General features: G+C 40.5%; 1 protein-coding gene across 5 annotated transcripts in view; it reads left to right on the top strand.

Moving 5' to 3' along the window:
• MGLL (monoglyceride lipase) overlaps positions 1–16,912 on the top strand; it is a 214,903-nt gene that overhangs the window by 172,923 nt on the left and 25,068 nt on the right. For all 5 annotated transcript variants that reach the window (XM_016424527.2, XM_056804741.1, XM_016424529.2 and 2 more), the window contains one exon: positions 14,705–14,794. In XM_016424527.2, coding sequence (XP_016280013.1) covers positions 14,705–14,794 — 90 coding nt within the window. The remainder of the gene's footprint in view (positions 1–14,704; positions 14,795–16,912) is intronic.

Raw genomic sequence — 16,912 nt, 5'->3', positions numbered from 1 at the left:
GTAAGTGTCTGAGATCACATCTGAGCTCAAATCTTCCTGACTCCAGATAAAGCACTTTATCCATTATGCAGCCTATCCACCTTTATTTTGCATGTGCTATATAATGAAGAGGAAGTAAATAAAGAGAATTTTTGACTCTGGAGTCTGGAACACTTGGGTTCAACTTATGTCTTTGACACATTAGCTATCTAACTATGGAAGAGTTACCTTTTAATCTTTAAGCACCCCACCAAATAGTAAATACTTAAGTGTTTTATCTATGCTTCTTAGACTATATATTTTATATCAATAGGAGTCTTCTCACCAAGAGTTCTTAAACCAATGAAATTACAAATCCACTTATATAAACACACACACACACACTCACATACACACACACACACATATATCTGTGCTAATGATAAAGAATTTCTGCAATGAACTGAGAGACCCTCCAAATTAAATCAGTATATATTGTGATGCTCCATAACTTTAGTGCAAGTAGGAAAATGTGAGATATCAAGAAATGAGTGGGAAAACATATTTAGAAAAAAAATTAGAGAAGCTAAAGGAATATAGACTATGCCAAAGCTTTATTCCACTTTGTTTGAGGACCTACTCCAAGTCATCTGACCATTTCCCACCCTTCGCCTGCTTAAGCTTCTCCTTATATGTTGTCTCTCCCATTCAGTTGTAAGCTTCTGGAGGACATGGACTGTGTCTTTTGTCTTTTTTGTATTCTGGGTGCTGTGCCTGGCACATAGTAGCTGCTTAATAAATGGTTATTGATTAACTATAAGAAAAGAATTGATAGGCTTAGGCCAGGGTGCTCACCAAATAATATTACACACAAAAAAAAAAAGAAGAAGAGAAGAGAAAATAAACTTTTTTTCACATGTAGGAAAGAATTTATTATTAATGTGTCAATTATCCCTGAATCAGTTATCTATAAATTGTCAGTCACAAAACTGAGAGGGTGACGATCAGAATTCATAAAAAATCCATTCAAGTCAGTAGATGTTTGTTAAGTACCCTCTATGTGCCAGGTACTGTGCTAAGCTCTGAGGATTCCAAAAAAAAAAAAAGACAAAACTCGGGTCCTGTCCTCAAGGAGCCTATAATCTAGAAGAAAATGTAAATGGGAGGCAGGGGAATATATGGCATATAATGGAAATAGTTTGGTCTTGAACTATTTGAATAAGTAATCATTAAAGCTAGGAAATGGACAAACAAAATGGTATTGACACTGTCAGTATTTATACACAAGCTGAACTGTTGTAAATCTGATGTCACCATAAGACCAAAAGAGCTCAGGAAGGGCCTTAATCAACAAACATTTGACTTACCAGGGAGGTGGAGAGAGTCAAATGCCAAAGGCAGTACCATTTTCAAGTGTAAACTTATTTTTTTTAATTATGAAGAATTGTAATAGAATTATAACCAGCCTTATCTCAAAGTAATGAGAGGCAAGGGGACAGTTACTAAAACCAGTCAGTAATCATTTTCAAGTTCCTACCATGTTCCAGGCACTTTGCTAAGTGTTAAAGATACAAAGAAAAGCAAAAGATTGGACCTAGCCTCAAGGAGAATACAGTCAGTATGCTTAAATTTAAACTTAAAGAAAGTTTGTCAAAAGATCAAATTAAGCTATCATCCCAAAAATGTTTCAGGATGAAATGGATGACAACAAGTAGAAGAAAAATGGGAAAGGTATGTAAAAGCCCCACAAGACAAACTGTTTTCACCATTAAAGCTAACCAAGCCAACTATCCCAAGATCACAGTCCCAGATTTACTTATTGGAGAAGTAAAATCAATACCAAGGAGAACAAAACTGGGGAAAGTGGCTCCTTTGGACCAAATATCTGGTATAGAGGAGATATGTGATGGAGGAGGCTCAATAATTAGAATATCAAAGAACTAATAGGCCAGGGGAACATGACAAAAGGCTTTTTAAAAATTCAGTCCTTATTAATATTCAAAAAAGATAACAGAAAATATCAACAATAAACCAATATTACCTACAGAATGCATTAAAAAGAGTTTGTTCTATGACAAAACTTATATAAACTGGTGCAAAGTGAAGTGAGAACAACATACAGGAAAACCTAGAGGTCATCAACAGAGAGATTCACCAGAACCAAGGGAGATTGGAAACCCATTACTCATTGGGGCATGTGGGATAGAAGAGCAGAGTTGGACCTAGAACTAAACTGGAGGAGCAGAGCAGATTGGCTTGCCTTTGGGAAATTGCAAAGCTTCTTTAATGACCCCAAGCTTCCCACGGAAACAAAGGCCCATCTTGTATCTTGTAAATACGCCTATTCTACCATTTTTGGTGTATGGTGGCAAGACATGGAAAGCAGTAAATACTAAAGAATGAAAAATGATTATCCAATACATGACATTATCTTAGGGGGTTCAAGGAATGTGTAAAGAGACTACAACATATAACATCATAGAAGAAGATGACTAAAGGATGTCAACAGCAAGCAATAAAAGTTAGGCTGATCTTGTGGCCAAGACAAGGGATGATGAGTGCCCAGCCATTATTTCACTGGCATCCTCCTATGTCAGAAGAAAGCAAGGAAAGTCTCTAGAGCATTAGGTAGATGCCCCCATGACAAACTTATGGGATGATATGGCCAAGAGTCACACATAAAATGGGTAGGTGTTGATGGCTATATGTATCAATGGAGGAAGCTCCCAAACTGATATATTGGAGATCTCTTGAGTATTACAGTGTAGCCTAGAGCTAGATATCTAAGATACCATTCAGCACAATGGCAGCTACCATAACTGGTTTGAGTACATGCTATCCATATTCCCTGTGGAAGAGAATTTATTAGGTCCCCATTTTGGACCTGTGAAATTCCATGGAAGTCATAAAAGGGCATAAAAACTTCCAAAGGGAAAGGAGCAGAGAGATGGGACAGGACATCTTCTTGCCTTTATTATTGGTACCCCCCTCCAGTGATATAGATTGCAGCCCTTGCCCACTCATGGACACACTAAGATCTCATGGTTGAGACATCTGGGAAGATGTGTTAAAACTTTCAAAAGGCCAAGCATTTCACTGGAGCCTAGTTATCAGATTATTCTCAGGCCCCTTGGAGTAGGAACTGATTGTACATGAAAGAAGGTTATAACAAGGTCATAATGCTTGCAGGCATCAAGATCCAAAGGCAAACCTGCCTTATATTGAGTTCTGTCTTAGAGGAATTAGTGTTAGAATGAGACCCTGGTATATAAGGTGTCAATTATATGCTGTAAAATCTTGATTTTCCAGTTCAGATGAAAGGGGATAAGAAAAAAAAAATTGGCATGGTCCAGATTATTGAACACTTTTATTAAAGAACAGCAAATGACATTATTTGAAAAAGGATATTTCTCTTTAATTTTGTGCCATTTGAAAAGAACCACTACCAATTTACAGAAATTGTACTTTATATTTGTACTAGGTTAAAAATGATGATGCATTGAAAATTGATGGGACTCATTTGATCTAGGGCAAATCATTTCTCCTCTATAAGGCTCAGTTTCCCCCCTCTAGCTCTATTCTATTATGGTTCCCTAAAGTCCTTTCTCAGTTTCCTATGCTGTCCTTCATAGTTATAATGTGATTTGAAGGCAGTATGGTATTATGGATACAGGGCTTGAAATATCCTTGAAATCAAAAAGATCTGAATTCAAGTCCTGTTTCAGCTGTTTCTTAGTTGTATAGTCTTTGATAAGGAACATAAACCTAGGACCTGGCTTCTTCCCCTATAAAATGGGGGCAATAATAGCATCTACCTCACATGGTTTTTTGTGAAAGTTGAATGAGATAAAAAGCTCTTTGTATACTTTAAAGATAGACAGAGGGGCAGGTAGATAGCACAGTGGATAGAGCACCACATATGGAGTTGAGAGGACCTGAGTTCAAATCTGAATTCAGATACTTCCTAACTGTGTGAACCTGGACAAGTCACTTAACCCCCATTGCCTAGCCCTTACCATTCTGTCTTGGAGTCAATTGACTCCAAGATGGAAGGTAAGGGTTGTCAACATGGAAATATAGAAATCCCCAGTTTATTTAGTTTGAGTGTAGAAACCCCAGGTTTTGACCTTGTCACAGGAGAGGTTCCCCCTGAGGGGGGAAGGTCCCTCTTCACCAGACAATAGGTGGGAGGCAGATCCCATGCGAAGTCAAGTAGCTCTTTTGTCTCCAGAAGCCTTTCCCAGACCAGCTTGTGCTACCTACTGCACCAAAGCTGAAGTGGATGTCTATTGTCTAGTGAAGAGGGACCTTCCCTCAGGGGGAAACCTCTCCAGTGACAAGGTCAAAACCTGGGGTTTCTACACTCAAACTAAATAAACTGGGGATCTCTAGATTTCCATGTTGACAGGGTTTATTAAAAAAAACAAAACAAAACCAAAAAAAAAACCCAAATGGTTCTTGTAGGTACTATTCATTCCTTAAATGTTGATATTTGACTGCCTGAATTAACTCCTTGCTCAGAGGTCTGAAATGGTGTCCCTTGCCTACTGAATAAAGCCCAGAATCCTTAGCTAGGAATTCAGGGTCCCTCATGATCTGTCCCAATCTACCATTCCATTTTTATCTTCCATAGCTCTATTTAGTACACTCTTTTGTAAGGAAAGGGTGGGGGTGTGAGAGTTCAAAACCAACCCCTCCCTTTTTACCTTAATAAGGTAACTGGGTGAAAACATGTGTCAATCAATCATGTCTTTTAGCCTAAGAGCAAAAAAGTTCTTTAAACAGGAAATACATTTTGGATGATCCAAAGAAAGAGAATCTTCCCAATCAAACTAATTTCCCCCTCAACATTCTCTTTCCTTACATCCATTCCTCCCCTTCCAGTACTTTGTTTTTACTAGTATAGTAAGCCCCTCCATTAAATTATAAACTCCTTGAGGGCAAAGACTGTCTTTTGCCTCCTTTTGTATCTCTAGCACTTAGCACAGTGCCTGGAGCAGGTTCTTAATGAATTGAATTGAATTCTATTGCATATTAGACTGTGAACTCCTTGAGGACCATGATCCTTTCCCATTTCTATCCAGAGATGTCCTGAAGTCAGCTTATACTAGTTTAGCTCATGGTATCCTGTTGTAAATTTACCCCTCAGAAATGAGTCAACACTACAAATCAGGACTTGATTGATGGCTTTTTTGACTGTCTAGACGTATGAGAGTGATGGGGAAAAGCTAATAATGTAAATTAAATTTAAGCATATGTAGCACATATTTTTCCCTTCCCAGAAAGCAGAATGTTAAACATTTATCAGTCTATTCTTATTTATATGTCTTAGAGCTCTGAGTCCAGGGTTTGGCAAATAGGTAATCATTAAGAATTTATTGATAGAATAAGTAGATTCTAATCCATTAAAAATTGTGAGAACATCAATAATGAGGCAGTCTGGTATCTCTCTGGGATCTAATCCTAGCTCTGACTCATTGTAGGGATTAAACTAGAAGACCTCTGAGGTCCCTTCCAGCTGTGGGATTTTATTTTATTGATCTGTCTTACTCATAAATTATCGGCTTAACATATAAACATTTGTCAGTCTTTCCTGCTAACTCCTTCCTTTCTAAAGCATTTCATAGGACAGAGAAGGTTTAAACTTCCAAGGATCTTAAAGATCTGACCTGACCTCCCTCATTTGTTTGATGCAGAAACTGAGGCCCCACAAAATTTAGAGACCTCTCCCATAGTTAGTTAATAGATGAGCTAGAATTCAGGGCCATGGGCTTCCTAACTCCTACAACATTCCTGAGTGCTGCCCAAACCAGATTGAACGATAATTGAGAACTGTTTAACAAAATAAGTAGAAATACAATAGAGCATAGATAACATTGGTGTGGTTTTCTAAGTGGCCTGAAGTGCTCTTCACATAAAATTTGGCAGACTTGCTGCTTTAGATTATTGAGCAAATAATAAAGCAATTCTTTGTCCACCCACCCTCTAATTCCACTTATCAAACATAGGCTAAATAGTAACTCAATCCCTTTAACATACATCCATATCTAGTGTAAAGACCAATACATTTTATATAATCAAACATCTCATGGCCAAGAAGTGTGGGTGTTCAACCTGCAAGCTGGGAAATGGACCTCCAAAGTTTGTTCCTTCATACCTTGGCTTTTAAATATGATCTCAACATCTACTGAAAGCTTAAACCAATGAGCTGGTTTTTGTTTTTTGTTTTAATAAGGTTGGTTCGCTTTGGTACAGTGTTCTGAAAGCAACATCCATGTACCTCCTACAGATAGCAGGAACAACACATCTCATTTTATCCTCGTGCTTATCAGAATGATTTTCTCTTATCCCATTTATAATCCCTTTGACTCCATCTGAAACCACTATCCCAGTTATTTCTCCACTGGGATCTGTGCCTCTCATTGGTCTTTACTCAGGAGCCTTGCCAATCTATGATGATTTTCCAGGGAATTTAGACACAGTAATCTCAGTGGGTCAAGTGTAACCATGACCTTTCATCTTTGGCAGCATCTTTATGCAACTGATTGAAACATATGAAATCTATTCTTACCTCTGCCCTTCACGAGCCTGTTCCATAACTTATAACCCAGTTTTTCTGAGGGGTATCTGAATATTATTTTTCTAAGGATTTATCTACTCGGTCAAGATTTGGATATAGCTTTTACAGTTCTCCATAAATATTTTTTTCTTCAACTTGGTTCTTCAAGAAATGGGACCCTTTTTATAGCATAACCCTGTCCTGAAGTCTGTATATTTCTGGTTAGCTGTTGCTTTGAGTTCAGGGGTATACTTTGATTTCTCATTTAACTTGGCCATCTCATGATCCATTCAATTTAGGAAAGTGACTTTATGGAAAGATCACTGGACTGAATCAGGAGACCTGGGCCCTATTTCTGATTTTGCCACTAATTCGTTATATAATCCTAGTGTAAGAGGAAAAAAATCAGATCCAGCATGCAAAAGACCAATGGGGGGGGGGGGGAGGGTCAAGGAAGACCCAAGATTCCAAAAAAGGAACAGAAAAGCTGAGAGGATTAAAAGTGGTTATTTTACTTCTTCTTGGGAGCCCTCCTGGAGTTTATGGTCTGAGAGGAAGCCTCTGAGATAGAGAGCCTCTCTGGACATTGATCATCTTCCAGTGAACCCCAAATTCCTCTGGTTTCAGCTGAAGATGAGAAAAGTAGATTGGGACTTTGTAGAAAGCCATCTACTAAAGAAGAGTCTCTCTATCCCTAAAATTGTCCTTGAACTTCATTTTACAACTAGATTAGATTAGGAGGAAGAACAACCCCAACAACTGATCAAAAGAGGGTCAGGCAGACAGCCTGAACCCTCAGGATTTAGGGGGAGGTCAGTTGTTAGTTCATAGGGATTCCCACTTCCCACTTTCCTCATTCAACCACCCCATTCTCCCTGCCTTGTGTGTCCCCTAGAATAAAGAGTTATCCTTTTAGATCAGGTCTGCTTTCTAACATCACTGCAGGAGACTGAAGCTCTGGGGAATTATATATCCTTCTCCCCAAGGAGGGGATTAAGCTCCAAACCAGGTGACTCAGGTCTAAAAGGAATCAAAGGTGATAATTGGGAGATTGGGAAATCCAGGGGCTGGAAAATTACTCTGCTCTTCAACAACAGCCAAGATCAAGAAAGGAGGCAGTTTGGCAATTCTCTAGGACCTTCTCCTTCAGTCCTTAACCTCCATATTCAATATAATCTCTGAAAGGACCTATTCTGTCCTTCTAAAAGACAGTTTGTGCTGCCTTCTCCAAGGGGAGGATCAATCTCTTCCCTCTCTCCATTTCTTTAGCTCCTTCACCCTCCTCTCTCTCTAATTCCCCATTGTAAGTGTAGGTAACCTCATTCTGGTCCTATCTTACACTAGGCAAATCTCTAGACTTCAGTTTCCTCATCTGTCAAATGATTTGAAATTGTTTTGATTTTGATGATTTTGAAAGACCCTTTAGTTCTGACATACTACATTCAACGGTCTCTTTTCACTCTGACTTGTATGTTTTGAAATCCTTCCCATTCTAATACTCAGTCTAAAATATATGCTCCTCTCGCTCTATTGTGCTCTGAAAATATGTTCTAATGTTCCTTTTCAACTCTAACATTCTATCATAAAATCACAAAGTTGGAAGCGATCTTCTAGGCTTTCTTCCTCAACTTGCCTCTTAGCATTTGCTAAGAATTCCATCGAACTTTGCATGAAGGCCTCCAGTTAGGGAGAACTCACTATCATCTCTGACCCCTGTGCTAGTCCATTCAGTTTTGGAATGGCTTTAATTGTTAGGAAGTTTTTTGTTTTGTCTTCTTTTTCTTTTCATCTAACCTAAATCTGCCTCTTTGTAATTCCCATCCACTACTCCTAGTTCTATCCTCTGAGGCCAAGCAGAAAGCAAGTTTAATTTCTCAGCTACATGGCAACTCTTCACATATTTGAACGTGTCCACCATGTCCAATGTCCCCCCTATGACTTCTCAAGGAACCTTTCTAGCACTGACTTTCTATCTGGATGGCCAATTTATTGCATGTCTAGAATTCAATGCCTGACCATCTCCCTCCCTACAGCTCAGTTTCCTGAGTGGGATTAGATAATCTCTAAGGCCTCTTCCAGTTCTAAGATATTGCAATTGTACTCTAATGTAGCAGGTCCCATGATACTAAATAGAGCTGTCAAAGACTACAGGATTCTCTGATACTTTGAAATTCTGAATTTTCTGGGGCAACTGGGTAGCACAGTGTAGAGAGCACCAGACTTGGAGTCAGGAAGACCTGAATTCAAGTATGGCCTCAGACACTTCCTAGTTGTGTGACCCTGGGCAAGTCACTTAACCCAACTGCCTAACCCTTGCCTTTGGTCTTGGGTCTGCCAAGGGTCTGCCTAACCCTTGTCTTGCTGTCTTGGAGTTGGCACTCTATGTAACAACTCCAAGACAAAAGGTAATGGTTTAAATTTAAAAAAAAAAAAGGCAAATCTTGAGCATCCTGGAGTCCTTTTGTAGATTGTCCATTGATTCCTATCTTCTCCATTTAGAATTATAGTTATTGTAATTACCTTTTCTCATGTCAAGCCTTTCACCACCAGAGGTTTAAAAATGATGTCAGACAGCTATTAAAACCTTTTGGATCAATACGCCTTTGTGAATGTCTATAGTCTCTGGAGTGGCAGGAGCTTCATTTGATATTAGGAACAAGTTAGGATGCCACTGAATTCATTCCAGTACTCTTTTTCTCAAATATATATGTTACTTGCTATGCTGGAGTTCATCACGAATCAGAAAGCTGGACTTGTTTACTCAACCACATATTCTGTGGCTTGTGGAAGTTTTTTCTCCTGTGAGTGACAGTCTTTTTATGCACAAATTGGGGAAAAAACAAACCCAACAAATTTAGACTTCTGAATGAGGCCTCACTAGGTGTAATGGCATAGGTCCAATGTTTCCTCCTGAAAACTCTACTCTAGATAATATCTACATTTTTATTATCAGTTCTTACCTCATCTACATTATTAATAGACAAAGAGAATCAGTGCTAGAAATGAACAGATATGATCAGGAAGAAGCTATGTACCATTCCTTAGGATTTCTCTGCATTCAACCTTTAACTAACCTTATGGAAAGTTTCTCTTCTCAAGCAAATAGTTACCTATCCATAATTCTAACGGCCATCTACTGAACTTAGCTTTTTGGGATTTCTTCACAACTATTCCAGGAATCGGAATCATACGACTTGAAAGAAATTTTGCATTCAATAACATATAAAGCAATTCGTCAGATTCCAGCATATTATTGGGTGAGCTTCACCACCGCTAACAACCTTCTCCCATCAATCTTCTCCCAGTCTCCCTTCTTTCTTCTCTTTATATCTGCAGCTGAAACCCTAGGGGGACAGCTGTTGAATTGGAACTGATGAGCCAGAAGAATATGATTTGAGGGGAGCAGCAGCATTGGCAACTGGGTTAATTACAGCTACATCTGATTACAGTTCATGTCATCTTTGGTGGAGTATGCCTGCTAAAACTGACCAAGAATGTCCTTGGTATCTGTTTCTTCCCCTTGTCTTTTAGCATCCTACCTTGTTGCTCTCTGCTCCCCTCTGGGTACTCTCCTTGGTCTCCTCTCAATCTCTGGCTCCCACCATCTTCACTCTTTCTATTTTAATTCCCCCCCCTCTGCTTGCACCCCAATTGGGATGATAATGAAACAGGTAAAACATTATGAGAATAAAAATCCTAAATAGTGTAGGGAAATAGGAGAAGGGTTACCTTTTGAACTGACAAAAAACATTCCTACTCTAGGGCTAAATTACCCCTCTGAAAACTCAAGTTCTGAGGATAAATACGAGCTTATTTTCTTGAGGCAGAAGGTGTTGGTACAGTTGATTGAATACTGGACCTGAAATGAAACAAACCTGAGTTCAAACCCAGTCCTATATACTTATTATCTATATGACCTTGGCCAAGTCACTTAACTCCTGTGTGCCTCAGTTCTCTCATTTATAAAATGGGGACCATAATAGCATCTGTTTCCCAAGATTGTTATAAAGATCACGTGAGGTTATCTGTAAAGCATTTAGCAAGGTGCCTAACACATAGCAGAAGCTTACTAGTTTCTTCCTTCCTTCCTCTTGTTTGATGTGGCATGTGAAATGTCCAGTTCAATGCCTGGAAAGACCCCTAACAAATGCTGTAGCCTCTTCATTCACACTGCAGTCATGGAGGGCCGCTAGCTCTCATATACATATATAATTGGGTATTCAGTTCTTGTTGCTATGACACCAGCATTTTCGCTAGACTTCATCTTCAAGAGCTGTGGCTGTAGTTTTTCTGTGATGGCCTCATTCTTAAGGAATCAGCCCCCCATGTTTTCGCCATTCCCTACCTCAGGAACTGGCTCATATTCGCCACCTTGGAAAGAGAGAAACTTACCTACATCTTTTTCCAAAGGCCCAGCATTTTAATGGATTCAGTGACCCATCCACCTTCTCCCTGCGGTACTACAAGTGATGCATTATCATAATTATCCCTTCTGTTTGTGCTCCAGAAAGTAATGGACCATTGAAAGCAGATATAGTCAGACCATCCACAAGGAGCTCGGAATGGCCCACCTAGACACGGGGTGGTTCAATGCCTATTAAATCTTGGAGTGGTGAGGATTCAGATATCCTCACCACGGGGGACAGAGACCTCCCATTATTAATTTTGCTATAATAAAGAATTTGATAGTAGCAACTCTCTTAAGGAAATTAGCTTCTTTTTTTTTTCCTTTTCTATGAAGATCTGTCTTCAAAAAATTGCTGTGGGGGGCAGCTGGGTCGTTTGAGAGCCAGGTCTAGAGATGGGAGATCCTGGGTTCAAACCTGACCTCAGACACTTCCTAGCTCTGTGACCTTGGGCAAGTCACTTAACCCCCATTGCCTAGCCCTTGCCACTCTTCTGTCTTGGAACTAATACTTCATATTGATTCTAAGATGGAAGGTAAGCATTAAAAAAGCCCTCTCCTTGCATTCCAGGAAGTTCCTTTCTACCCTTCGTATAGAATGAGGGTGACATGGGGAGTCAATGTTCAATTATCTCTATTGATTGGGACTAGCAGATTTCTTTGGAAGGCATACTGCAAAAGATTTGTGCCTTCGTTGTGATAAGTATACCCTTCACAGATGCAGATCGCAACTCCCTCTTGTTTTAGATGGCACTTGGGGGTGTTGCTACACCCCGACCCCCTTACATTTTCTCATCCGGTGGCCACCCCTATGGTACTGGTACTTTGCAACCTTTGCTAGAGAACAAACGTCTTGGAATTCATTTGGCCAGTACAACAAGCCTTCCTACCTTATAAGACCCAGGAGAGCTTGTGCTTTCCTGGCATAGTCTTTGAGAACTCAATGAGGCTTGGAATGTATATAATTGTTTTTTTAGTAGGAGAGAGAGAAAGAGAGAAGGAGAAAGGGAGAGAGAAAAGGAGAGGGGAGGAGAAGGAGAAGGGGGAAAGGAGGGAGAGAGAAGGAGAGAGAGACTGGGAGAGGAAGAGAGTGTAATGGATAAAGAATTGGCCTTGGAGTCAGGGAGAACTGAGTTCAGGTTTAGCCATTGACATATATTGGTGATGTGACTAAAAAACTCCCTTCATGACAGTGCTGCTAGCTAGGCAACTTGGTGAAACTATAAATTTCAGAGGTCTCAGAGGGAAGGCACTAAGATGAAAGAGAACTGAGATTTTTTTGTTTTTGTTTTTTTGTTAAAGGTGGGACTTTATCTCAAACTTGAAGGAGGCCAGGGAAGCCAGGAGATGGAGAATGAGGAGGGAGAGCATTCCAGATATAAGGCAACAGCCTGTGAAAATGCCTGGAGTCCAGAGACAAATCCAGAGACAAGAAACAGCAAGGAGGCTAGTGCCATTAGGTTGTAAAGCACATGGAGGACAGTAAAAGATAAGAAACAAGAGCAGTAGAAGAGAGCCAGATTATAAAGGAGGGGAGTGACTTATCCAAGGCCTCCTAGCAGTCAGCATCAGAACCAGATTAGAAGGCAGGTCTGCTGATCTCTCCCACTTGTAGTACTTGCCATCTTGAAAACATTCAAAGCGACCTAGAGGTTGCTGTTTTCATTTACATATAGGAAAAGTTGGGTCTTTAAATCTCTCAAAATACTGAATTGCAAGTTTTTGACTAAGATGAGGAGCTGCCCCTTGGCCACAGCTCAGACTTGAACAGAAAAGTCACCTAACAGAGTATTAAATGCAAAATAATGACTTGTGTTGTATGGTATTTGAGGGTATACAAAATGCATTTTTTACAACATCTCTCTGCAACAGGGAGTGTATTATCATCTTCATTTTACAGATGAAGAAACTGAGTCTCAGGCAGCAAATATGCTTTGCCCAGGGTCATACAGGTTATAGGATCAGAGCTGGACCTGGACCCAAGTGTCCTAAATTCCGAAGCCAGTGTGTTGTCCTCTACACCACAGTGTCTTTCAGGAATAAATATAAAGGCTCACTTCCAGCAGAAAATGCTAGAAATAGATTAAAATTTCAGCAGTGAATAATTTTTGATTTCTCCCTAGGTGCCCCTGGGGTCCCTGAATGAGGAAAGGTTCCTTGACTTAGTGCAGACAGCCGGTTGTCTCCAAGCTGGGGGGTAGGTGGGGCTGGTGACATTTGCAGAGAATTTCACTGTTCTTCCTTTACTCTCCATCTTTAGGGCTGTTCTAATTTCAGCAAAAGAGCTTCTTTTTCTCACAGCTCACTTTTGAAATAGCACCTTTTATACCCAAGAGTCTAGAAACTCTCCAGAGCTAAACACAGCCTCTGTCTGAAAATGTGAACAAATTGATCTAAAGAGATGATGGAAGAGGGGAGGAAAGGGGAAAGAACCCTCAGTGAGGTGTTTGCCTTCTCTAAATGGAACAATGGACAGAGGATGAGAAAGACTCATCTTCCTGAGTTCAAATCTGGCCTCACACCTGCTTTGCTGTGTGACCCCGGGCAAGTTACTTAGCCCTGTTTGCCTCAGTTTCCCTATATGTAAAGTGAACTGGAAAAGGAAATGGAGAACTCTTCCAGTATCTTTGCCAAGAAAGCCCCACATAAGATCACAAAGAGTCTGACACGACCAAACACCACCACAACCACTTGATTAGAAAACCACTGTCCCAACCAAGACTGGAGATGCTCAGACCAGAAGTGATTTAGATGAGGAATTCAGAGCGGGTAGTAGAAAGGATGGAAGTCCAATGTGTCCTAGAGCTTCTTTATTCTGAGTCCCAATCCCTCGTGTGTGTAACATGAGGTTACCGAAGGCAGTATGGGAGTGGTGGGAAAGGCATCGGGTCTGGAACTAGAGAGGACTTGGGTTTGATGACTCACTCAGCTACTCATTACTTGAATAACTTCAGATAAGTCCCTTCCCTGCACTAATCCTCAGTTTCCTATAAAATGGGTATAAAATGTTTCTCAGTTTCCTATAGAATGGGTGTAAGGTTTTTTGTAAAATGAGTGGATTGGAGTAGATTTCCATCAAAGCTTCTACCATCTATATAAGTCTATGGGGCTATAGAGAATAGGAGAAAAAAGTTATCTCTTCCCACACCAGGATTTTCAAATGCAATCTGTATATTGGCTTGAGACTTTCCTCTCTCTACATCTTAATTTCCTCATCTCTAAAATGGTGTGGTGGTTTGCCCGAGTGATCTCTAAGGTTCCTTCCAGCTTTAACAGTCTATGGGTACCTGATTCTGAGTGATGTCATTTGACTCTTGGGTGACCCATCACCAATCTTTTCCTCAAATCAAGGTCATGCATCTTTTGCTATTTATGGCCGGGCTCCCAGGAGAAATCCCTTCTCATAATGAGTACAACCCAAGGTACCAAATATGGCGGTAGAACCACTGAATGGCTGCAGGAAGGGCAACCACAGAAAATAAATTTAGTAAGGTGCTGGGATGTGTGTGTGTGTTTAACTGAAGCAAGTCAGGGAAATGCTTCTCCTCAGCTCACCCACAGTGGCCAAGAGCCAAAGCTGATTCGCAGCTGTGTGAATCAGAACGTCGAGCCAAGCCCTTGAGAACATTGCATGCGGAGTGTTCAATCTCAGGACATGAACCTGGCAGATGTTCCGTTTTGGTGGCATTTTCCACAATTTACTGTAAACTGTCACTCTGGGGATGTTTGATCCTGCTGCAATCTCACTGTTTCCTCACCCTGACTTGTTTCTTCCCATCTAGGTCCTTGCTGCAAAAGTTCTCAACCTTGTTCTCCCCAACTTGTCCCTGGGGACCATCGACTCCAGTGTGATTTCCCGAAATCAGACCGAGGTGAGCTTCTTTGGGAATCTTTGTCTAGGATGTCTTATTGCCTATTAATAACGGTAATAGATTAGGGGGAGATGACCACCTATCTACCCCTGCAGGGTTTGAAATACTGGTTGGATGCAGCTAGGTGACTCAGTGGATAAAGAGTCAAGCCAAAGGTAGGAGGTCTTGAGTTCAAATTTGGCCTCAGATACTTCTTTGTGTGTCCCTGGGCAAGTCCCTTATGTCTCACACTTTTGTTTTTGCTAGCCAAGCTTTTGTCTCTCTTCTGCCTTGGAACCAGTACACAGTATTGATTCTAAGAAGGAAGTCGAGGGTTTAAAAATAATAACAACAACAACGATGATGATGATGAGGATGATGAGGATGATGAGGATGATGATGATGATGATGATGATGATGATGATGATGATGATGATGATGATAAGAGAGCCATGCCTAGAGATGGGAAGTCCTGAGTTCAAATCTGACCTCAAACACTCCTACTCCTATGTAACTCTAGGCAAATCACAAACCCTTGCCTAACCCTTATCAATCTTCTCCCATGGAACCAATACGCAGTATTGATTCCAAGATAGAAGGCAAGGGTTTTTAATTAATAATAATCTGAGAACCAGGCCTAGAGACAGGAGATCCTAGATTCAAATCTGGCCTCAGATACTCCCTATCTGTGTGACCCAGTGAAAGTCACTTGACTTTTCTGGACCTAAATGAGAGATTTGAACTAGATGTCCTCTTGCGTATTTTCTACCTCTAATCTCTAATTCTATAGATATAAATAGAAAAATACAACATATCTACAAAGCAGATGGGAAGTAAGAGAGGGAAAGACACTCAGAGAGCACTTACTAACTGTTTACTATGTGCCCAGAACTGAGCCAGGCTCTGAAGATGGAAAGACAAAAATGCAAAGTCTCTGTTCTCAAGAGATTTCCATTCGATGGTAGAAGATTACAAGTCAAATATATATTACAAGTATATATGATTAAACCCATAGAACAAATTCATAGAAAAAAGAAAACACTGGACGAGTATAGTGAGTAGGTGTAGACCTGTGAGGCAATGTTATCACATTCCATAATGGAAAGAGTGCTCCATCTTGGAGTCAGAAGACCAAAGTTTGGGTTCTGGCTCTGTCACTGGGTGGTCTTGGGCAAGTCACATTCTTTAGTCAGGCCTGTTTTCTCCACTATAGGAAGAGGAGAATTAGACTGAATGATCTCTTGAGTTTCTTTCCAACTCTTAACTCATAAGATTCTTTTGATTAGATCTTGAATGAGAGATTCCAAGTGGTGATTCAGTCATGTTGAGCCTCAACTTCACCATGAAATACCACTGAACTGATCTGCCCAGCTCTTTGGCAAGCAATTAGCTCTAGGCTTCAAGAATGCTAGACTTGGAGGGGGCAGCTGGGTAGCTCAGTGGATTAAGAGTCAGCCCTAGAGACGGGAGGTCCTAGGTTCAAATCTGGCCTCAGCCACTTCCTAGCTGTGTGACCCTGGGCAAGTCACTTGACCCCCATTGCCCAGCCCCTACCACTCTTCTGCCTTGGAGCCAATACACAGTATTGACTCCAAGATGGAAGGTAAGGGTTTAAAAAAAAAAAAAAAGAATGCTAGACTTGGAATTCACAAACTTGAACTCAAATCATGACTCCTTTCTGGGTGATTGTGGTCAAATTAAGTCATTCTACCTGAAATAAAAATCCTTCCTAAATAGATGGGAGATGATAAAACCCACCAAGGAACCTCCCCAGGGCCAGTAAAGCACAACCCTTGAAATTAGTAAAAAACAAGTTTATTAAGGGTAGGGAAATGATAAATACAGTCCTAAATCTGTCAAGCTATAGTTCCTCCCCTCCAATCTACACCCCGCTTCACAGGGTTTGCTCTTCTGTTCTTCTCAAGCCCTTCTTATATCTCCCTGCTCTTGTCTAAGACCCAGAAGCTATCTGACTATAAACTAAGCTACCTAATATGAATTAAGATAAAGAGGAAAAGGAAAGAACTCACAGTTGTATTTGAGCCCTTACCTAATGCCTGGGGTTGGCTTCACTAGATAACCCAAAGTCCCAGGTGACAACTTTTGGGATTACCTTGGCCAAGTGGAGAGAGAGTGACA

This window comes from Monodelphis domestica, chromosome 7 (genome assembly GCF_027887165.1).
Source record: "Monodelphis domestica isolate mMonDom1 chromosome 7, mMonDom1.pri, whole genome shotgun sequence".
Lineage (NCBI taxonomy): Eukaryota > Metazoa > Chordata > Mammalia > Didelphimorphia > Didelphidae > Monodelphis > Monodelphis domestica.
The sequence above is the reverse complement of the archived record's forward strand: the minus strand, read 5'-3'. Positions and strand labels throughout refer to the sequence as shown.